Genomic DNA, 24,620 nt, shown 5'->3' on the forward strand with positions numbered 1-24,620 from the left:
AGTAGGTGGTAAACCACTCACAAAGGGGAGGAGTATGTGGGAAAATACTTTTTAGGAGCAGGCAGTGGTCCCAGAGACCACTGCCTGTCCTTAAAAAAATGAAACTCAAAAGTTACATTTTTCTTTTTTTAATGCATCTCGTTTTGCTTTAAGGAAAACGGGCTGCATAAAAAAAAAAACTTGCTTTATTAAAAAGCAGTCCCAGACATGGTGATCTGCTGACCCCAGCAGGCCGCCATCCCTGGGAGGGCTGGCATTCCCAATGGGCTCGCAAATTGCGAGAGGCTCATTAATGTTTATGAGCCTCGCAATTTGAAACACCATCGGGAATCGCAACATAGTGTAATAACACTGTTGTACATTTCATTAAACACCTCGCAATTTGCGAATCGCAAAGAGTCGCAAATAGCGAGGCGCTAAATGAAAGGGTCGTACATCTGGCCCTTAGTGACAACACTTCAAAGCGAAGGTGGGGGGTGACATACATGTAGATTACCACCATTTTTGTGAGAAGGGACATCATGACCCGCTTAAGGTGCGTCATAGCCCCCTTACATTGATATTTCAAGCTAAGTGTACCACATCACACAAACGAAATATAGACATCATTCATCTGAAGGAAGCCAGGAATACCTAGCTTATTAATGCCAACAGAAGCATCTATACGCAAACATGTACAAAACAAAGAAAACCCTCAGGATATGTACGAATGAGATTATGAAACAAGGTGCACCACGTTACTTAAACAAGCACGGTCCATGGGCAACAGAACCTGTATTTAAGAAGATGAATTCCTTCCAGAAATGTCAGTTTTAACTTTATGGCTCAAGGTATGGTTCTCTCTTTACACTTCACCCCAACTCAAGGACTCAGCGAGAAATAATTCACAGCCCATGTCACAGACAACGGAAACAGTGTATAGCACTGTTTGGGTTTAGGTGTGCAATATGCAAGCTTCCGGTCACAAACATTTGTCCATAGGACACTGGAGTGTGAGAGGAATAAATTATGCAAATGTGAGCACTTCGCACACATCCACTTTATACACACACACACACAATTACATATACACAAAAACGAGACAGCATGAGAAGCGTGAAACGTTGCGAAATGGTCATAATTGTATGCTTCCCCTAAACATAACACTGTGCCAGTACCACCCAACCAATATATATATATATATATATATATATATATATATATATCCCAAACACGAGTTGCCCACAACATTCAATTGTGCTCAGGTGGCCTGCTCGAGTTGTGGGGTCTCCCATGCCAGTGGTCAAGGGCGCTGTGACGCCCGAAACGTGTTTGGCAATATTTGTGTGCTGAAACCAGGCTGATGTACTCCTTGGATTAAATGAATCAACACGCTGCGTTGTGGCTTCATCTGTTGTGGGCAACTCGTGTTTGGGATATATATATATATATATATATATATATATATATATATACACACACACACACACTTGTTTATATCATAAACATTGGATCTATTGTTTATACCCACTCTTTGTATGGATTTGCCTATCTATGGGCTTTACTGCACAATCTGTGATCATCTTTAGGTTGTACATACTGACATTCCAAGATGGCGCCCATAGCGACTAAAGTGGGGTTGTCCTCTGTCTATCTCAATGTCTATAGCGAGAAAGTGACAATGTCTTATTTAATCCACCTAAAATGTAAACTGTTGTTACCACACTGACGAAGGCAACACGCCGAAACGCGTCTGTGAAAAATAAACCTGCATGTTAGAAAGTACCCCTCGAGTGCTGTTGTCTTCTTCGGATACGAGGAGGAGTTGGAGCGTATATATATATATATATATATATATATATATATATATATATACACATACACACACATACACATATACATACATATACAATTACGCTGCCAAAGTTTGAGGTGCACGCAATGACAGGCGAACTCAACCACCGCGGTTAAGTACTTTATTAAGGCACAACGAGACACAGCGCTGAATATATTATTAAGCCCCAACGCGTTTCGGAGCTCCTTCTGCTCCTTGCTCACGGGGTGGACATGCAGCGGCAGACGTAGGAAGAAAACAAGTCCCTGATTTGTCCTGTTTCATTGCCGCTATTGCTGACGTCATCTAAGGACTTCTCGGATTCGTAGTCCTCCAACCACCATACGACTCATGTTGGGCTCTGCCTCTTGCAAAATAAAATCAAACCCTTAGTCGCCCCATGAGCAAGGAGCAGAAGGAGTTCCGAAACGCGTTGGGGCTTAAAGAAATATTCAGCGCTGTGTCTCGTTGTGCCTTAATAAAGGACTTAACCATGTGTGACGGGGCGGGTTCACCACTAGGGGTACAGGCACCAGAAATGGACTGGTGGTCCGCCACCCCGTTTTTACCTACTTCCCTTCCCTCATTTCAGCAGCCCGAATCCAGCCCGCGTGAGGAGTGGGCAGAACGAGACCCTGACCACTAGTGGCAAGAAAAGGCGCTAGAGGCGCCTGTTCCCTTTAAGTGGGAGTATTCCACGAATGAAGCCCCGCCCATTACAAGCGTCCCGACGTCAAAAGGAGAGAGAATCCCGGAAGCGACGGACGGCGTTTTCCCAGAGGAGAAAGGAGTCTTTCACATCGCAGAAGAGAGGACGAACGAGGAGAACTGTGCAGACCAAGACCTGAAGACCCGAGGGAAGTCGGAGAAGCCAGGAGGCCACAATTCCAACGAGTCGCCCCGCCACGCTCCCATGGGAGGAGCGTGGCTACAACAGGTACAGGGCAGAGTGGCGGGCTGGGTGGGACGTCCGGTCCAACCTACTGAGTAGCCTGTAAAAGTTGTAAAGCCCCGTGTAAGGTCCAGATACCCTCTTCCCTGTATCGCACGAGCACTCCTACACACCAGCTGTATAAACCCACTGTGTGCACTTGGTTACCCTCACTCCCGGTCCTTATTTTCTCGAGTCCCAAAACCCTTCCACTAAATCCGTTCCCTTTCTCTTTTCCTTACGGTGGCTGCAATAGGATTCTTCGGGATAAGCGGACACCTGACCAGAGAGCAAGCTGGATTCCTTAAGAAAACGGGCCTTCGATCCTGCAGTCTTTGCACGAGAAATAATTACCAGCCGGAGGAGAAAGTCCTATATCAAAATAAAGCCTTCACTAAAAACCTTCTTTAACGACTCAGACTCGATCTCTACCGCACCTTCCCCTCCTCCCTCTCCTACCCTCACCAACCCTGGACACCGTGGTGGTGGAGTTCGCCTGTCATTGCGTGCACCTCAAACTGTGGCAGCGTAATTGGATATATTATATATATATATATATATATATATATATCCAAAACTCGCAGAACCCCAATTTGGAATGAGCCTTGCGGACACCAAGTAAAAGCAACATCTTCTTTATTGGCAGCTTGCTGGCAAATCTTCAATACGGCTACAGCTCCCATAATGCCAGGTTGGCTACGCCTATCGGGGCGGGGGCATGTTTGAAATCCGAGTGCCGAAAGAACGCTTCACGTCAGCCCTTCACTAAAGCCACTGACAAAGGGATATAACTCCTGAAGCGCGTTTGGCTGGAATGGCTGTGTTTTGTATTACCCACCGTATTGAAGATTTGCCAGCAAGCTGCCAATAAAGAAGATGTTGCTTTTACTTGGTGTCCGCAAGGCTCATTCCAAATTGGGGTTCGGTGCCCGAACGGTGATGGATTAAACCCAGATCCACTTTTGGCCGCCATAAGTGTGGCAGGGTATGCTCAGACGTGAGTCCCTTGCTCACTTTGCCACTGGATTCAAGCAAGCCGGGCTGAAGATGGCTGGAATGCCAGAAACCGGTCCTCGGAAGCTTGTTTCCGGTCCAGGGAGGACATGGCTTGGCAGTTCGGGCTGGACTGTTCCCATGAGGCACAGGGTCAGACTGATTTGCATATAGCCATGTCTGAACTGGGGTGGCAGAGTGGGCTAAAGAACAGTGATGGATTAAACCCAGATCTTTTGACTGGGTGTGAGTGTTTGATTGATTCAGATGCTCCGTCCATCACCACCCCCTTTTGTACCTCTGGCTGCACAGCAGAGCTGCTCGCAGAGCACGGCTGGGAGGGTGAGCATTACAAGTTGTTACAAGTTGTTAGTTACAATTTCACGTGGCTTCCACGATTTGCTGAAACAATTGCCTCTCTGGGCCACATGGTCATGCAGCTATGCATCAGTGAGTGAAAAAAAAAAACAGTGGGATCCATCTGGACACAGCCTCACATGGACCAGCGTCTGTTGTCTCGCACCAGAGACCACACACCATGGACAGCGAATGTCGCTCTGGCAGTGGTAGGTCTTGGTTTTCTTTTCATATTTCCAAGGTCGAGCTGGCAAGATGCTTTCCCCTTTTTGCAGCTGGCCTCCCTGGCACTCCAGATAATTTCTGCGGTCCGGACAGATTTATTGTGATTGACTGGAAGCCAACAACTTCGCCCTCGCCAGCAGCCATGGTCATGTGTTTTGGGGTACGAGATCCTTGTCTGGTCTGGTATCTGAGCACACACTTTAAAAGAGCCGGCCTGCTGATCTGGACTGAGTGGACTTGGCTCCTTGGCTGTCTCAATCGAAGCAGCCCTGACGCAAGGGGCGTAGCTTTTAGGCGGGAGGGGGGGGGGGGATAGTGATGATGCCTTTGCGTGACCTCATGTATGCTAATCTTACAAAAGCAATATCCTTCCTGCAGTCTCAGATTGCTTTCTTGTGGTTCCTTCCTCACACAGTGCAGGGACTCTGTATACGATGGTAAATAAGTCCCATCAACTTTCCTGACTCACGAAAGCCATCTCCTATATGGCACACAACCCATTTACAATGCTACAATGCACCTGGGAACAGGATATAGGTTGTGCGCTGTCTGCGAAGGAGTAGAGCGGAGCACTGGGTTACCCACGTGAGGTCTCTTGCAGCACCCGGTTCCAGTATATCCAACAGAATGTTCTGCACAGAGCCTATTTAACACCAGTCAGATTGCATAAAATACCCCTGCAGTGGCACCAGATATACTAGATATGGTTTGAAAGTTTCCCAGCTACTGCGGATTATGAACAGTAGTCTGCATGGTCCTCGCCCGAGTCACAAGCATTACTGACCTAGACAATGTGACCAGCTGCCCTGCTGGGCCTCTAAAAGCATAACAAAGCGGGTGGTGCTACGAGCCGTCACAGATCTGGCTCTGATGCTCGCCAGGACAATATCGATGCATTGGAAGGCCCCTGTGCATGGTACAGTGGAGGGGGTTGGTAGGCCGGTGGGGTAGGATGGAGGCGGCTGCCCTTCGCCAAGAGGAGGTGCACAGACTGAGGAAGCATCCCACTGCAGTTGAATGGGACAAGCTCCTCGCGAAGCTGCAGGGAACTGCAGAAAGCGATGGTGGCTCTACAGAACGGAAAAGCCCGCCCTAGCACGATGGCGGTGTTGGGGGGAGGTGGTGTCCAATGCATGACAGAAGTTAGGAATTTCATCCTGGACACGTCATTAACACTATTCAGTGATTAGATCCCTGTAGAATGGCAAAGTGACAAAACACCAGAACTAAAAGCACAGCGAGCCCACTTAGATTGTGCCTCCGCTCCCTTTTGAGAGAATGGGACAGGCTCATGGTTGCTGTTTTTATATTCATGTTTCACAGCTATAATATTATCTTCACGCAAAGGGCTACGTTGGCTTTGAACATCTATTTAGAGAATACTGTCCTGTTATGTAATGCTCCTCATGCCTGTTGTACGACAGTTGTATCAAAAACCCAATAAAGATAGTTTTAAATAAAAATTAAGCATAAACTGATATAATGCACATCAGAGGATACAGCAACAAGAGATCACAAGGAGTAAAACCAAGCACTCACATCACACCTAAATGTAAAAATAAAAAATAAAAACGCCAGTGAGTGGTGCCCACGCGCGTGCCACTGCAAAGCATAGGTTTTCAATTATCGCGCCAGTGTCTGGGAACAATAAATGAAAACGTATGGGCTTTGGTGAGCGTAACAGACACCAATAGGCCATGTGCGAAGCAATGCGCCTGCCTTTAGCCTATTGCGTGTTCTGTTTAAAAAAAAAAAAAACGCATGCAAAGCCCAATAGCGGAACCCGAAAGGAAAAGCACACTCACAAGCGTGTGCGATTCCAGGGTTGGTTTTGAAACCCCAGACAAAAAGGACTCTCGCCTGCGCGAGCACTGCTGCGCAGTGAAACGCAGGGCGTGAGCCCTAAAAAGGTACTCTTTTTGACCAGTTTGAGCATGGAAGGTTCAGGGTGACCCATCAAGCGGGGACAGAGAAAAAAGAGGGACCCAAAAAGCAAAATGCTGTTGCATTTTTGCTCGCTTTTGCCAGCACCTGAGAAGATACTGGAAAATTGGTCCAACGTCAACTGACCAATTTCATTGACAGACGCGGCATCTTACACGAAATGCAGTCTGGCTTTCGAGCAAGCTTCAGCACGGAGACAGCTCTGTTAAAGGTGGCAGAGTCTATAAGAATGTCCGTGGACCTGTCCGCTGCATTAGATATGGTGGATCACCTTATCCCACTTGCCAGGCTTAAAAGTGCAGGAGTAGAAGGGTCAGCCCTGGCTTGGATAAAGTCTCATCTCAGTGACCGTACGCAAAGGGTCACTCTTCACCCTTTCAAGTCAGAAGCCAAACCTTTTCGATGTGGGGTACCACAGGGATCGGCATTGAGCCCTCTATGTTTTAATGTATATCTGGCTCCCATCTCGCTTACTGCAAAATGGGGAAAAAAAGCTATTTCCTATGCGGATGACACCCAACCGGTATTCTCTTTCAAGGTCCACTCAGCAAACTCCTTTGCTGGGTTTAGGGGATGCCTGAAAGACCTCTCCAGTTGGATGCACAACAATAAATTAAAACTTAACGCTGAACAAACTGAGGTCCTGTTCTTAGGCTGCCGGGTGGGGTGCCTTGCCAAATTGTGGTGGCTGGAGGAAATGGGACTTCCATCATGCCCTTCTACCTTGGCAAAAAACCTAGGAGCAAAACGGGAACCCGACCTGACGTTCTCAACACAAATACATCACATGGCAGCCTCTTGTTTCTGGATATTGAGAAGTATGAGAACATTTTACACATTCTGCTGATGAACTGCCTCAGGTCAGTTGTTCACGCTTTAGTGACATCGAGGCTGGACTATGCAAATAGTCTTTGCCTGGAGCTGCCTGCATATCTGATCAAGAGATTGCAAATTGTGCAAAATGCGACTGCGAGATTGATCAAAAGAGTACCTTTTAGACATCATATCTCTCCGCACATTAAACAGCTCCACTGGCTACCTGTAGCCAAACGGATTGAATTCAAATCGCTGATGGTAGCTTTTAGGGCTCTTAGAGGCGACTGTCCCAGCTACATTAGGAAACGTATTCGTTCAGATCTTAAACAACGCTCGCTAAGATCGAACTCCCAGCACCTGCTCTGCGTACCTCAATACGCAAAGGCACGCATTGGGCACAGATCCTTCACAGTGGTTATGAGTAGATTGTGGAACTCTTTCCCAGTCAAGCTTTGCCTAATTCAATCGGAATCTGAGCTCAGAAAAGCGCTGAAGACCTGGTTATTCAACCAGAGCTAGTCTCTCTGGTTTTATGCCTGCCTGCGTTAGTGCCGGGACACCTCTGTTAGGAGGTAGCTGTCGCGCTTTATAAATGTACTTTATAATTATTCTTTTTCACAGACTTTAGGCGGGGCTACAGCAAAAACTGCAGAATTACACCCAATTTTCCAGGGATCTAGATCTTTGTTGCACGCAGATTGTGCTTTGATGTAAATCCGTTGAGAAGTTTTTGAGAAATTAACGCTCATAAATAATTTTATAGCTGGATAGTTGGATTTGATGGACTCTTGCAAAAGTCCCTCTGGCCTAAATAAAAAAAAAAAATCATTTGCAATACAATAGGTCTCGCAATTGCGATATTTTGAGCTATTGGCATTGTAAATGACAATGCCTTTTATTTAGGCGTTTAAAAAACAACAAATAAAAGGCATTGTCATTTACAATACCAATAGGTCAAAGTATCTAAAATGCGAGTCCTAATGCATTGCAAATGCTTGCATCATTGGAAAGTGCTCTGTTTTTTAATAACGGGAGATTTACAAAAAGCAACGCATAGAATAAGCAACCAAAACACTTGGAGCAATGGCGATAAATACACAATGCATTACAACAATAGGTAGAAAGGTTTTGCAATATTAAAATGTAATTTTTCTCATCTTTAATTGAATATTTAAATACTGCAAACAAGATTATATATTTGGTTAAGTAGTTATTGCTAACTCTCACCTCAGACAGCACAACCACTTTGTCATAGCAGGAAAATAATTTCAATAAATACATGGAATATGAAACCTGTGTTACAGTTGAGTAACTAAGTAGTCGGTTTGGCATTCCTCCCTGCTAAACTGATTTAAGATATATATATATATATATATATATATATATATATATATATATATATATATATATATATATATATATATATATATATATATATATATATATATATATATATATATATATTATATATATATACACACACTATATACACATGTGATCAAGTCCGGGTTTCCCGGACGAAACGCGTCATGCTGCCATCCCCATTGATGGAATGAAGCACATTATTTTCATCTAAAATCCTTGGTTTGTAGTCTGTACCTGGCTGTGTCCGTTTGCTGTTTCGGCGCTTCAGGATCGTGGATTTATATATATATATATATATATATATATACACACTAGTATTTTGATTAACTATAAGAGACTTGTTACATACAGTAAGGCGCATTTCAACCCTCCATTACTCTGTAACTATTTGAACACACAACCAGCACCCTGGAAGAAGGGCATACTGGTGTGTGCTACACAGGGAAGCATTGTATTATTCTGTAATAGCACAGTTTATGGCCGCCACTATATGGGACAGCGACAAGTGGCGGCAGACAGCAACAAAGTAAAGCTCAGATTACAGGGCAGGCCAATTTTAGGAAGCTCTGTAGCCAGCACAATGGTGCCGGCACCAGCAAAGGATCGCTTGCTGCAGCAATAAATACAAGCAGCAACAAGTGGCCGCAGAAAGCCTCAATTAAAAAAAGCGTTCTCCCACACAACGTCTTAAGAGAGACATTGTAAGGAAACTGTAATTGGCCGGTGTGCCAAAGCCTCTCAGGTAAGTGACGTGTGGGCAATTCCAACAAGTTAGAAGGCAGCAAGGGAAAGGGATAGTGGAGTGAACCAATGGCAAGTAGGAGGTGGGAAAAAAGTGGTATTCTTGATGACAGCAGGTCTTGCAGACAGCACATGCGCTGATGCTCGACCTAAAAAGGGGAGGGAGCTCGACCTTGGTATGCTAAGCCAAAGACTGTGCATAGCAAAGGGTTGGCTTTACATATGGTGATAAAATATTACTTTTCGTTAAAAGAATGCTAACAATTCACAGAAAAAAAACAAAAAAGGTTAGAGTAACATTGTAGTTAGGTGTGATAAGAAGATCTGTTTTGGTTTATATTAAAAAACGTCATAAAAAAAAACACACAACCTTAAAATTCACTGGAAAAAAACTAAGGTTAAAGTAACATTATAGTTAGGTGAATAGGTCAGTGATATCATTTTGTACTAAAAAATAAAAAATTAAAAAAAACATAGAAATTCATTAGTTATATAGTTAGCAGAGCCAACTATTACTTGCGCACCCGCCATGCACTGCTTATGACCTCACATATTACATCACTCATGACATCATCCAAGCTTCTTTTGTACACATTACTCTATAAACAAGTATGTACCTAAAGGCCTAAAAGTAAGTACAAAATAGCTCATAACGACATGAAGCATCATTAACGGCATCACAGATACAACTCTCTTAGGTGTAGCAAGCATGTGTTATGTTTGACCCTCACTTCACTGGTAGCCTGGTTCACATGAACAATCAACTACAGGTACATGGGAACCCCTCATCGCACACGGTGTTCAATATATAAACAGCTGTTCAGAGAAAGCCAAGTTACTCAAGATGCTCAACGTCTGTTCAAAAATGAATGACCTGCTACTGACAGCTTTAATCTGTATCAAACCCCTCAGTCACTGAACCTACATTGAGAAGTGAAGTTGATACGAGTAGAAAAGTGGGTACTGTAAACAATGTTTATTCTATGGAGAGAGTTTACTCTGTACTACACTGTTTGCAGACAGTGAAACTCTCATGAGAAATAAACCACAGGGTATTAAAAAGTATCGACTATTTACTAAGAACAGTGTACACTCTTTGCTTCCCACTCAGTAAAGACACTATTCGCTTAAAATAGGCTTTAAAGGCAGCTGACCTCTGTCTGGGTAGCTGCATCACTATGTAACCCCTGACCTTGGGGCTAGCAGGAGGATGAAGCGGGAGCTTCCCGGCAACACCGTGACCCGTGCTCTCGATGGAACTTTGACGATGCCCCCTGGGCAGAAACCCAGCAGTCTGTACTTACATCGGTGCCCGAGCAACCTTGACCGATGCCCGGTGGAGCTGTGCTATGCAGCTAAAAAGGAGTTTGCTTTGGTTCATCCCTCGGCCGTCAACTACCCAGCCGGACATCGGACATTGTTTTCCTCGCCTCCCCGTTGTGTTTCATACCTGCTTCCCTTACCCCTGTTCACCATTCCCGCCTACCTTTTCCCTCCGCATAAAACATGAGCGCTAATAACTTGCATTATTGTGTAATCTAATGTTTTTTTCTCCTATGTCTATACTTGGCTATGTAACCTGTAACTCCCTATGTAACTAGGTAACCGGTAACTCGCTGATTCTCATGTAAAGCGCTCAGATACCTCCGGGTCTTGCCAGAGCTATATAAAACTTTGCAAACAAACAAAACTTAAAATAACCAAGGTCTGAAGGTGCTAAGGATTATACCACCTGCATCCTTCATTTTCATAGTTAAAACTTTACAAATAACCCACCTTGTGAACTTAAATTAGCATATATACGTGGGTTAGTACCTGGTGCGCACTGTCTTCTATGTTATATAGAAATTGCCATGCTAAGACAATGCTAATAACTCAAGTCTGCTTAGAATACTTAGTATCTACCATGTAGAATATTTGCCGTGTTGGAAACTTTTTCTGCAGAACCAGAAAAAAAAAATAGCTTATGTGGAACATACTGGACACAAGTAGTCAACTGTCATCTGCACACAAAGTTACTCGTCAATGCAAAGATTTAAACATGTTCAATACTTCTACACACCTATGCTTAAGGAGCACATGCTTTTTGTAAAAAGTTACAACCAAAAACAAAAACAAAAAAACAGGAAACACATGCATGAGAACCAAACAAATCATAAAGTATAATAGTATAGCACGGATTGGTCTTGAATAAGACAGTACTACGAGGGGCAACCCCCATAGGAGTTTGCTGGCTATACATTTTCAATGTGGCAATTATATTGTCGTAAGGGAAAAACTTTGTCAGTCAAAAAGATTTGGCTTTTTCTTTGAAGGAGGAGGTACAGGAGATTAGACAAAGCGCTTTGATACCCACTAGGGTCACGTTCACGCTATACAAATCGTTATAAATAAATAAATAAATAAATAAGCTGTACAAAATAAGGTAGAAAAGTATGATGGTATTTACCCGCAACTATGCAAACTATAAAACAAACCAACACACTCAAAGGATGATGTCATCAGTGAAGTCATGTGAGAGGTCAAAGAACATGCCATGAGTGATGTAATGTGAGGTCATAGGCGGAGTATGGCACGGGCAGCAAGTTATTGATAAATAAATGGTGAATTTGTTTGTTTTTTTTTAAAGTTCAAAACAATGTTGTCGCCGACATATTCACCTAACTATAAAGTTGCTTTAACCTTTCGTTTTTTCAGTGAATACAAATATATATATATATATATTAATATTAAAAGTGCGTAAAAGGCCTCTAGGGGGCGCATGCATCCACCCAACCAGCAGTCTGCTGACCTCCCCGTGTCATCCAGCTCACGGTTACTGAGAGCGCACGAGGACACGTTGGCACGTGACGGCTCCAGGCACTACGGAGTGAATGCGCACTACCCTCACATTACACTAGAGTGTTTACACACAAGACTGCAACGCCCAGTCCATGGTGGCAGATTTCATTGATGCACTCGACGAACGCAAGAAGAAATCTGTGCGCATCTATTCATGGCACTAACTAACCCCCGACGGCCCCTCCCCAGAGCTATGCGTCGAATTACTTTCATAAAGTGACTTTACAAGCACAACATTTGAAGCTGGATGGAAAATGACGGAAGACGGCCCAGGAAAAGCCACCCACGTTAAAGGCAAGGGTCTAGGACTGGCTAGAAACATCTCTACCCTGCATAATGCCCCTCCCCCTCGCTGATTTACTGGAGGCTTTATATAGCGCGGATCGTGTTGTCATTGTCGACCTCAAAGCGCAGGTTGTTATGAGGGACACATACACACCATATAAACACAAACACAATATCATTTATTTATTTATGCATTTTTATATAGCGCGGACTTTACCCGAAGGCGTCAGAGCGCTTCACATTAGGAACAGAAATGAAACATAATGAGAAACATTACAAAAGAGCAGATTACTAAAACATACGTTACTTACATAAGGTAATAGTGACAATTGTGAGCAAAACAAAAAACATGAGGTAGTAAAAATTGTGAGCAACCAAAAATACATGAGGTAGTAAAGGTAATAGTGACAATTGTGAGCAAACAAAATACTTGAGGTAGTAAAAATTGTGAACAACCAAAAATACATGAGGTAGTCAAAAGTGCACAAGAGGAAAAGTGACAAGTGTGCAGATATAAGAGAAAACAGAGTATAATTTGAGGTATAATACTGCAATAAGTGCTAGGCACAAGAACAGGCGTTACGTAGGTAAGGTGGCACTTGTGCAAGTATCAAAGGTAAAAACATGTGAGAGGTAGCAACCGTGTGTTATAAGGGCAAAGTGTTATGTGCACGTTACAAAAGGGCACCGAACACAAGTACATGGAGAATACTGCAAAAAGGCAGACACTCCCACCACAGGAAAACACTGGGAAGGCACTCCCATGGTCATGGAAAGTAGAAAATATCAGTAGTGGGAAGTCTTCCTCCACATAGCAAGAGGACGTGAATTACTTTTGGAGGTGTCTCTGGAGGAGGAGAACTTTGAGGTCCCTTTTGAAGGCCTGGGAGGAGGCGGTGGTCCGGAGTTCAGGCGGAAACGAGTTCCAGATTCTCACTGCGTTGCCTGAAAAGGATTGGGCCATTGTTCTTTCCTTCTTGAAAGTGGGAGGTTCAAGCAGTAGATTCTCGGCATTGCGTGAAGGTCTAGAGCCTCCAGAGAGTTTCAGTTTATTCGCCAGGTAGCGGGGAGAGGAGGAGTGCAAGGCTTTGTGGGTGATACAGGCGGTTCTGGTAGATAGCTCTAGCCTCGAAGGGAAGCCAGCGGAGGGTGGATAACATCGGTGTGATGTGATCGCTTCTTTTGGCCCCATAGATGAAACGAGCTGCTGAATGGAAGACAGACTTAAGTGGGGACAGGTGAGATTTGGGGAGGCCAGTAAGAAGAGAATTGCAGTAGTCTAGTCTGGAGAGGACCAGCGATTGCACCAGGGTTATAAGGTCCTGCTCCGGGAAGAAGCGACGGATTCCCCACAGAAGGCGCAGTTGGTAGCGAGCAGATTTTGCAATAGAATTGATGTGGGGAGTTAGATTGAGTTTTTTCTCTAGAATGACACCAAGAGATTTTGCGCTGTCGACAATGATGGGTTTGTTGTTTAGTAGATTCATCTGATCCATCCATGATTGAACCGGGGGAGGAGAGAGTGAGGAGGAGAGGAGGAGGAGGAATTCAGTTTTGGAGGGATTCAGAATCAATTGATGAGATGACATCCAGTTTTGAATGGAGTCAAGAGTAGATCTTAGGATGGAGAGATCATGAGTGGAGGCAACCTTGAGGTAGAGTTGAGTGTCATCTGCATAGAGATGATAGTGAATCCCGGATTTGCTTAGGAGGTTTCCCAGTGGTTCTAAGCAGAGATTGAACAGTGTGGGTGCAAGTATAGAGCCTTGGGGAACACCTTGACCCACCGCCACAGGAGCAGAAAGACTGTTCGCTATTTTGATCATTTGAGATCTGTCAGAGAGGAAGGATGCAAACCATTTAAGCACAGTGCCCTCCATGCCCATTCTCTGTTGAAGAATATTGAGGAGGGTGTTGTGATTAACAGTGTCGAAGGCTGCAGAGAGGTCAAGGAGAATTAGCAGACAGGACCCCCCTGAGTCGAGTATCCTCAGCGCATCATCAACCACTTGCAGTAGGGCTGTTTCAGTGCTGCAGTTTTGGATGAAGCCGGACTGACAATTGTCAAGAAGATCATTGTCCTTGATATGACGAGAGAGTTGTTTGGTTACACATCTTTCCGTGATCTTTGCAAGAAAGGGAAGGTTAGTGATGGGGCGGAAGTTGTTGAGGTCATTCGCATCAGCAGTGGGCTTTTTCAGCAGCGGGGTGACCTGCCCAGTTTTGAAGGAGACAGGAAGGGAGCCTTGCCAAAGGGAGAGGTTGATCAGAGTGGTCCAATAGGAGAGGGAATGGGTATAGAAGTCAAAGGCAATGGCACTGGGGATAGGGTCAAGAGAATGGTTGGAGGGCTTTGTTTCGCGTATGCACTTGAGAAGGGCATCTTCAGATATGGGGTCAAAGCTCTGCCAAATGGCTAAGGATTTGCGCTCCTCTGGAGGTGTAGGATGAGCAACCTGATCCACAAGTGCTTTCACCTTTCCATCGAAGAAAGTAGCGAAATCCGCTGCTCTCTTTGTAGAATCCTCTACCTTGGAGGTTGGCTATGTGGCTATGTTTTCCAAGCATAAGGTAAGGGGAGAGTTGGCCTTCAGTGTTTAATTTGTACAAAGACGAAATACGCGAAAGAGTTGTTTCGTGGAAGAAGCCTCTAGCGCTTCGAATCCCGAGGCCGCCTCCTCTGACTCCACCCCACTCTTCCTCTGCCTACACTTCCGGTCTCTGTATTTCATCTCACTTCTTCCATCCTGACTTTCTCCCTCCCTCACTGTTCTTTTTCTGCCTCTCTCGCTAGTGTTCTGGGTCAATGTCTAATGACGAAAAACAGGCAGGTCCCTGGCCACAAACAGGTGCGCTCTGCCAACCACCTACACAAATTAAGACACTTGTTTGGCTTTAGATCCTGGCTATTTCGCAGTGTTACCTTGAAGATGGTGGCTAAAACCAGCAGTCAGGGTGCATTTTAAAAACAAAGTATGGGAACTGTGATGTTGAGTCCAAAGGGGCGGGATCAAGGGGGAGGCTAAAAATAACAACATATTCTGTAACTATCTTGGTGGTCTTTCACCTTCAAGTAATTGCTTATAAAATAACACCCTTTAAAAGAAAAATAAATGCAAGTTAAACAATCAGTGAGAGATGCTCTATTTTACTGGTGTGAAACCTCTATTGGTTAATGCGATCACTTTAGGTATCTGTGTAACCAGAGAGCCACAGACTTTAATTCTGGTTGGTGCAGTGGAGAGTAGTGGTTTGTGTGTTTTTAGTGTTACAGGTCCCAGCCTGTGATAGAAAGCCCTGTGAATATGTACATCATTATTTCAAACTTGCATTACACACAGTATAGACAACCGGTCACAAAAGACACAAAAAGATTTAGGTTTAGGATTTTTTTCAACATGCCTCCGTAATATAAACCTGAGTAATATGCAGGCTCCACCTACTACAAACATTCTAATAACTGTCCATTAGAGAACGCACACATGCCACAGCTCATCAGGTCACCTTCCAATAAATACCTCTAAAAAAATAATACTCTTTGGGTGACTCTATTACTTAAAGCCAATACTGGCTGCCAAGCACCCTTCACATTGGCAGATTACCACATTTACATTTCTTTCAGGCATCAGACACCCTGGCAAGAAGGCTTGTCCCTTGTTCAGCTGTCTGCCCCTCTCTCAGCTCCACAGCTCAGAAGACTCACTTCTTTACACTTCCATTGACATAACGTCATATAACGTTGTAAAATAAAGTAGGGGAGCTGTTTTTGTCAAATTAAAAAAGTATGGACTGGTCTTGTCCCTCCGATCCTGCTCACTTCGGCCTCTGGCTAAGATTAGAGTCTAGGCCCGCCAGCCACGAGTCGAGTCTAGGCCCGCCAGCCACGAGTCGAGTCTAGGCCCGCCAGCCACGAGTCGAGTCTAGGCCCGCCAGGCACGAGTCGAGTCTAGGCCCGCCAGGCACGAGTCGAGTCTAGGCCCGCCAGGCACGAGTCGAGTCTAGGCCCGCCAGGCACGAGTCGAGTCTAGGCCCGCCAGGCACGAGTCGAGTCTAGGCCCGCCAGGCACGAGTCGAGTCTAGGCCCGCCAGGCACAAGTCGAGTCTAGGCCCGCCAGGCACGAGTCGAGTCTTGACCCGCCAGGCACGAGTCGAGTCTTGACCCGCCAGGCACGAGTCGAGTCTAGGCCCGCCAGGCACGAGTCGAGTCTAGGCCCGCCAGGCACGAGTCGAGTCTAGGCCCGCCAGGCACGAGTCGAGTCTAGGCCCGCCAGGCACGAGTCGAGTCTAGGCCCGCCAGGCACGAGTCGAGTCTAGGCCCGCCAGGCACGAGTCGAGTCTAGGCCCGCCAGGCACGAGTCGAGTCTAGGCCCGCCAGGCACGAGTCGAGTCTAGGCCCGCCAGGCACGAGTCGAGTCTAGGCCCGCCAGGCACGAGTCGAGTCTAGGCCCGCCAGGCACGAGTCGAGTCTAGGCCCGCCAGGCACGAGTCGAGTCTAGGCCCGCCAGGCACGAGTCGAGTCTAGGCCCGCCAGGCACGAGTCGAGTCTAGGCCCGCCAGGCACGAGTCGAGTCTAGGCCCGCCAGGCACGAGTCGAGTCTAGGCCCGCCAGGCACGAGTCGAGTCTAGGCCCGCCAGGCACGAGTCGAGTCTAGGCCCGCCAGGCACGAGTCGAGTCTAGGCCCGCCAGGCACAAGTCGAGTCTAGGCCCGCCAGGCACAAGTCGAGTCTAGGCCCGCCAGGCACAAGTCGAGTCTAGGCCCACCAGGCACAAGTCGAGTCTAGGCCCACCAGGCACAAGTCGAGTCTAGGCCCACCAGGCACAAGTCGAGTCTAGGCCCACCAGGCACAAGTCGAGTCTAGGCCCACCAGGCACAAGTCGAGTCTAGGCCCACCAGGCACAAGTCGAGTCTAGGCCCGCCAGGCACGAGTCGAGTCTAGGCCCGCCAGGCACGAGTCGAGTCTAGGCCCGCCAGGCACGAGTCGAGTCTAGGCCCGCCAGGCACGAGTCGAGTCTAGGCCCGCCAGGCACGAGTCGAGTCTAGGCCCGCCAGGCACGAGTCGAGTCTAGGCCCGCCAGGCACGAGTCGAGTCTAGGCCCGCCAGGCACGAGTCGAGTCTAGGCCCGCCAGGCACGAGTCGAGTCTAGGCCCGCCAGGCACGAGTCGAGTCTAGGCCCGCCAGGCACGAGTTGAGTCTAGGCCCGCCAGACAAGAGTCACACTAAACTTGCACTCAGAGTCTAATTTAGCTAGTATGCACAGAGTTACGTTACAGGACTAGCCACATAAAGTTACCCAAAGACCAGTCATGCAAATTTAGCCAAAGACTAGTTTAATCAAGTTAAGCGAGGGCTAGTCGAGTCAAGTTAAGCTAGGACCCATCAAGCAATATTAAGGTAGGATGGACCGAGTCATGTTGAGCACGGATTCGCTGCATTATGTTACCCAACGACTGAATCAAGCTAAGCTTGGAAAGACTGAGTCCAGCTAACCTCAGACTAGCAGAGTCAAGTTAAGCTAGGACCAGCGTCTTGCAGATGGCAGAGTTGAGCTGGTTCTTAAATCCATCTGTTGGACCTAGAGTAAGAAGCATCTACACTGCTTTGTGAACATTACTATATACTATTGGCACCTCACCATATAAGGGTTGCATCATTGTTAATTTGTAAAAAAAAAAAAAAAAGTACCAGGCCCCCGGTCAGGAGCCCACTGCAGCTCGCACCACACATTGCCCCTGCAATGCTGCCAATGATAGTAACACCACAACTACTAACTATCTCACTTGTTGAAGTGATAATATTCAAAATATTGCAGGCCCCCAAATCTATAAGAATGTCTTGGGCGGCAGGTAATAGGCATTTTAATGTATATTGAATTAATAATGAACTGTTGTGTAGGTCATCTCTAAATTAGCCAGACAGCGCCACCTTGTGACAGATGTTACAAACGCTGATGTTAACAATTAAGTGCCAGTGCCGAGCACCGCAAACCACCGGCTCAAATTAAGCACTGGTTGGCATAGTTATTTTTTTTAGGCCTACTGAATTGTATTCCAAAAATGTATCCAACGTTGTCGAACAGCTCTGCGCCAGGGAACTAAGTGCCTTTTAATGAGATGGAACCCCTCCAGAGAAGCTCCCGCCCTCAATGCACTTGATGTAGGCGCTACCCCATCCTTTGGAACAGGGTCTCACTCTTGGACTAGCTCAGTGGCCCTTCTTGACTCGAAAGGAGCCTCAAAAGGTGGGAACCGCAGCTCTGGAGTAAACCTCCAAATTCTAACTGAAGCCGGTACTTTAAGTGGACAGGTATCCATTACCAGTACTCCTCAGCAGGGCGGCAGCACATCTACCGGCCAGCACTTCGCTTGCAGGTGTCCATGTTCAGTAGCAGCGCCCGCTTCTCACGTCTCACTCCATGGACCCGTCCACCACTGGCCTACAGCGCCAGGCCCCTACCGAGCACCCCAAGGCACTCCCTACTCCAGGCGCTGCCACCAACCACTTCTGGAACCCGATCCATAAAGAAGGGGTTTAGTGGCTAAATTGTCCACGACACCAATTGAGCCTGATGAGGGGGGAGTGCACTTAACACAAAGTAATACAAATCCTGTCCCTATACACATTTAGAATGAGGGGGACGTCTGTGACAGCGCCAAGAGGCCCTTACATGGTTAAAGGAGCGCAAAAATAATCATCGATCATAATAAGCATGTGTGATCTTGGGCAGAGGTCTTACCCTAGACATGGGCGCTCTTAGACCCCTCGCCGGTGGTGCGTGTACTTTACATAAATTATGCATTCACGCACTTCTCCATCCACGCACTAGCGCCTTATCAATCATTCCTTTCGCTTCACTGCGCACCACACCTGCAGCGCAAAGACACATCAAAAGCACAACTCAGGTCCTCCCACACACGAATCGATCCAAGCACACCCACGGGGTAGCGTGCTAGCCAACCGCAAAATGCCGCTTACAGCGCCGCCTCAGAGTATGCAGCGCTAATTTAATGACAATACAACACACATTTGCCACAGTAACGATACAGGCTAGTAATGCGTAACAATGAAACTTCTAAATCTTAAATCACAGAAATTCATAGGCCTAGTGCACGGGTTTGAGGGGGGGGGGCAATTAATATGATCTTTAAAAATCACGTGCACGCCCCTCCAGTGGGCGGAAGAATTTGCATTCGTTGTTTGAAGCTCAAAGGGGGTCCCCGCTTCAGACACCTTTCTATTGTGGGGTCTTTGCTAAAGTTACAATAATGGCTGATTTCAGGGCCTCGGAGGCTACATTAGCAAGAGTCTCCAGGCCTGTTCGGGTGGAGGGGGGGGGGCTGGCTGACCGCATAAAGCCCCTCGAGCAGACCTGCCCTCGAGTTCTGTAAACAAGGCCCTAACTTTAAATAACCCAGCACTTCTGGTCTGACGCGATAACAACCCCGCCTGCCAGCTCACACGAAAACAGAGCATCGCGCCTGTCACTTTGAGAAGAGGGTGCTTACTTTACTGCCATGATGCCCACCATCTCTCCAGACCCCCAAAACTCCCCGAGAAACACTCCACCAAACGATCACACATTGTGTACGACCACCTTCCCTCTGGGGCACTTCCTTCCTTTCCCTGAAATCTCTCTGGGAAAACAAACAGCATCCCGCCATCCGAGCAGGAATGTGCAAACCAGCCCCCACCTCACACCCCCTTCTGTTAGCCCCCACTTCTTCCCCCCGTGAGGCCCTTACGGGAGGCCCCGCTTGCTTAGCCACTCGTGTGGCACCCCCACCCACCCCGTCCTCCATCCTTCTACCCGCAGGAGCCCCTCACGTGACCTCACTTCCGCATCCCCTCACAGGAGCCCCCGAATATCCGTGCAGAAAGCGCCTCGATAATGAGGCCTGACTTAAGAATCCGACCCCTCCTTCGAAAAAACGCCTCCAGGAGGGCGCTCACAAGACGGCGTAGGACGCGCTGCATCTACACGGTTTAAATTGAGGACATCTAGAGCACCTTGAAGACTTAACCCGTAACCATGTTGGCGCTACAATGTTACACCTTAACTTTAGCCTTTCTTAAGCTGCCACTGTGTAACCAAGAAACTGGAGTTTCAATCTTTGAGGTTTAAATTTGATGTTCGCAACGCTGTGATCCTGTGCAAACAAGTAATGTAATTTACTGAACCTGTCACAAGCGCCTTAAGGACAGGATAACCTCTATTACACAGCATTAATCAATCAATCATTAATTCAGGCACACCAGGGCTGCAGACTTAGGAGTGGGCGGGCGAGACATATGCAGCACAATAAGGTATCCGCTACCCGAGGCCGCCCCCGGGCAAGCATAGCGCCTGGGACCGCTCTCAGGACACATCAGCACTTCTTGCTTACAGCAGAGCGCCGCGTGCAGCTACTCTGTGCGCTTAACTAATAGAATGCCTGCCCCGGGGGCGCGAGGCCGCGCCTCGCGCCAGACGCACACCTTGCAGCTTCATATATACTCATTCGCCTCCTAGGGAGTGGGTACAGGTCGGTACATTCTGCGTGCAAGGCACCCCTCCTGAGGATGGTGCAGGCCGCCCATGACCCATGCCGGGTGCAGCCTACTGCAGGGAGAAGCTTCAGGTTCCTACATTACCAATGCACAGCTTCCTGCAGGGACAGGCTTGGAGAGTTCCCTGCAACACCCAGGCCTTCTACGCCCGACAAGCATAGACTCCGGGTCCACGCAGCCCTCGTGCACGTCACTGGATTCTCACACACTCACTGCACGTAGTGATCAAGCAGAACAGCATGCACTGCCACGTGCGTCTCAAGCACATTTCCTGCCCCCCCCCCCCCGCCCCCACCACCCCCACAAGAATGTGCATCACTGGACTTGCAATTCAATGCACGTCATTCCATGCACATCTCGGGCAGGACAGCACGCGCGTCCACTTATGTCTTATGCCGAGAGTGTGTGCACGCCCCTTGAAGTTTCATCCTAGTGAAGGGGGAGGGCATCACTGGGCGTTCCATTACAATGCACAGCTCATTCCGTCCACATGCCGTGCAGGAAGCATGCATGGCTACGTGCACACCTCCTGCCCCCGAGCGGAGAGAGCATCATTGGCCTCGTCATTCACAACTCCTGCCTGGGCACCACGTGCAGGAAGAGGGGGCTCTACTTCACGGTACCGTGCACACCTCCTGCAGGAAGAGGGTGCAGGTTCCCGCTTCACGATACCGTGCACACCTCCTGCAGGAAGAGGGGGCTGGTTGCAGCTTCATCGTGCCGTGCACACCTGCAGTGAGAGGACACAGGTTCCTGCTTAACGGATCCAGTCACCGCTTATGCAATAGAGCGGTGTCACTGCGCTACAGTGCAAGGCACACTCCATGCAGGAAGAGGGGGGGGGGGGGGGGGCTGGCTCTACGGCTTCATGCACACCTCTTGCAGGGGTCCGGTACACGTTCCTGCTTCACCGTACTACGTACACCTCCTGCAGGGAGAGAGGGTGGGCGCTGATATATTGTACCATACACCCCTCCTGCAGGTAGAGGTGGGTCACTGCTATACTGTACATGTTCCTGCTTTACAGTACCATGCACACCACCCGCAGGGAGAGTGTGTGGGTCACTGCTATACTGTACCATGCACACCTCATGCAGGGAGAGCGGGCGCTGCTATACTGTACCATGCATACTGTACCATGCATACCTCCTGCAGGGAGAGAGAGAGCGGGTGCTGCTATACTGTACCATGCATACCTCCTGCAGGGAGAGAGGGCGGGCTGCCATACTGTACCATGCATACATCCTGCAGGGAGAGAGAGCGGGCGCTGCCATACTGTACCATGCATACATCCTGCAGGGAGAGAGAGCGGGCGCTGCTTTACTGTACCACGCACACCTCACCACCTGCAGGTAAAGAGAGCGGACACTGCTATATTGTACCATGCACACCTCCTGCAGGGACAGCGCGGGTCACTGTATATTGTACATGTTCCTGCTATACTGTACCATGCACACCTCCTGCAGGAAGAGAGTGGGCACTGCTTTACTGTACCATGCACACCTCCCGCAGGGACAGGGTACATGTTCCTTCCTGCTTTATGTCCCAGCACCCCTCCCGCCAGGGAGATTTATCTAATGCAATTTTAATGGGGATGTTCAGTTACACGCTTTGTTGGACAGTGCTTAGTTCCTGCACAATGATCTATTATCCATATGGAAGAGGTGTGGCGCAGCGGCCAGGGCGACTGACTCCGGAATCCGGCGATCACGGTTCGATCACCGGCGGCAGATTAGCCCAGCACCATGTGACTCTGGGCAATAGCTTGCTTAATCTTCCCGACAGCCCGCAGCGCCTAGAGACCCTTACGGGTGACTGTGCGCTTTACAAATGTGGATTATTATTATTGTTATCCATAAGCGCTTAGAAACCTGATCCCAAAACAAGAGGCGTTTGCCTCATTTCGATATACGATAAAAACACAGGACTGTGAACATAACATCAGAATACGAAACAACATTGCGTTCTCCACCCAGCGAGCGCACACGCTCAAGTAAACAGCACCAGGCAGGCACACCCCCTGGCCCCAGTCCCTCATGATCCACCGCCACCCCCTCCCCCGTGAGCGAGACCCGCAGTCAGTCCAGGGATCCGGAGGGCGCTGCAAGGCACACACCGCCCCACCCCCTCCGAGTGCAGCCAAGCCAGCCTCGGGGCACCGGCCAACTGGCCGGGGGGAGGGGTGGACTCGGGCCCTCCGGAAGTGCAGGTGGAGGGGGGGCGAGCAGGACACCTTGAAAACAAGGGAGGGCCAGCAGGAAGGGCCAGGGGAAGTGGGTGCAGGGGTTCAATGCTGCAGGAACCAGTGGGCACCCCATGCAGGGAGCAGGAACCGAGCAGAACACAGCGAAAACGGGGAGCGAGAAGTGGAAACAAGCAGGACAGGGGTGGGGGTGGCAGAGGACGCAGGAGGCGTCGGTGCAGAGGTTCAACGCTGCAGGAACGAGTGGGCGCCTCATGCAGGGACCAAGAGACGATATGGAAACAAGGGAGGGTTTCGTCCAGAGGGCGTGAATGCAAAGTGCAGGAGTGCAATGCTGAAGGACCCAGTGGGCACCAACAGACGGTGGGAACACCTGGAAAACAAGGCAAAGGGAGGGGGGAGCAAACAGGACCAGAGGGCGTGGATGCAAAGGGCAGGGGTGCAATGCTGCAGGAACCCCCGAGCACCACATGCAGGGAGCAAGGACCGAGACGAACACATCGAAAACGGAGAGCAAAAAGTGTAAACAAGCAGGACCAGAGGGGTGACGGGCGGCAGAGGAAGCAGGAGGCGTGGGTGCAGATGGCAGGGGTTCAATGCTGCAGTAACCAGTGGGCACCCCATGCTGGAAGCAAGGACCGAGCTGAACAGCTCGAAAGCAGAGTAGTGAGGGTGTGTGTGAGAATGTTGAGAAGCAGGGAGCCGGGGTGCAGAAGTGCAGGGACGGGATGCACAGCTGCAGGAACCAGCCCCCCCAACCCCCATGCAGGGACCAAGGACCGAGTTGGACACCTCGAACACAGAGTGATGCGGGGTGCTGAGAAGCAGGGAGCCTCGCATGGGTGCAGAAGTGCAGGGATGGGATGCAAACTGCAGGAACCAGTGAGCCCCGCATGCACGGACCAGGGGTCACTCTCTCCTCCCCGGGAGGTAAAGTTACAGCAGGGGTGGGTTCTGCAGGGCGGAGGGGGGCGGCTCTCACCCTGCAGCTAAAGGGGGTACCCCCGAGTCCGGCTCCCCTAGGGGCAGGGGGCGGGTGCAACATACGAAGCGGCGCACTCCAAAGGGGGTGCAGACCTCGCAGACACCCCACGGGCACAGAGACCCCCAGAGCCCCCGCCACGCACACAATGACCGCCGGAGACCTGGAGTGAGAGCGGCCACGACCCCCGGGCAGTGCACGTGCCTGCAGGGGGCGCCCCCCAGCCCTCTGTCCGCCCCCGTGCACGCCCCCGGCCGGGGCCCCCCAGCACTCACCTCTTGAGCGGGTTGTGAATGACAGTCGCCATCTTTGCTACAATGTAACAGAGCAGTGTCCGCCTCGGAGTTCCCAAAGCTTTTTTGCTCCGCTCCGGACCGTCGGCCAATGGGCTGTCGGCCTGCCGGTCCGCCAGCCAATGGGCGGCGTGAGGGGGCGTGGCCGGCGGCCGGGCCGGTAATGAGGGAGCTGTCAAAGCCCCTGAGGTCGGGCAGGCAGCAGGGCTTAAAGGGACAGGACAGGCAGAGAGGAGCAAAGTCTCACCTGCCAGGTTCCCTCAGCCTCATCCATTCATTCATTC

At 48.8% G+C, this 24,620-nt stretch overlaps 1 protein-coding gene across 13 annotated transcripts in view; it reads right to left on the minus strand.

Annotated features, from left to right (window-relative positions):
• DPF3 (double PHD fingers 3) overlaps positions 1-24,413 on the minus strand; it is a 414,904-nt gene extending 390,491 nt beyond the window's left edge. For all 13 annotated transcript variants that reach the window (XR_015299878.1, XR_015299876.1, XR_015299877.1 and 10 more), the window contains exon 1: positions 24,319-24,413. Coding sequence is in view for 8 of the 13 variants with exons in the window: in XM_086937071.1 (XP_086793197.1) it covers positions 24,319-24,350 (32 nt within the window). In the remaining 5 variants the exon portion in view is untranslated. The remainder of the gene's footprint in view (positions 1-24,318) is intronic.
• Positions 24,414-24,620: the final 207 nt, after the last annotated feature.

The sequence above is a fragment of the Lissotriton vulgaris genome, chromosome 9, assembly GCF_964263255.1.
Source record: "Lissotriton vulgaris chromosome 9, aLisVul1.2, whole genome shotgun sequence".
Classification (NCBI taxonomy): domain Eukaryota; kingdom Metazoa; phylum Chordata; class Amphibia; order Caudata; family Salamandridae; genus Lissotriton; species Lissotriton vulgaris.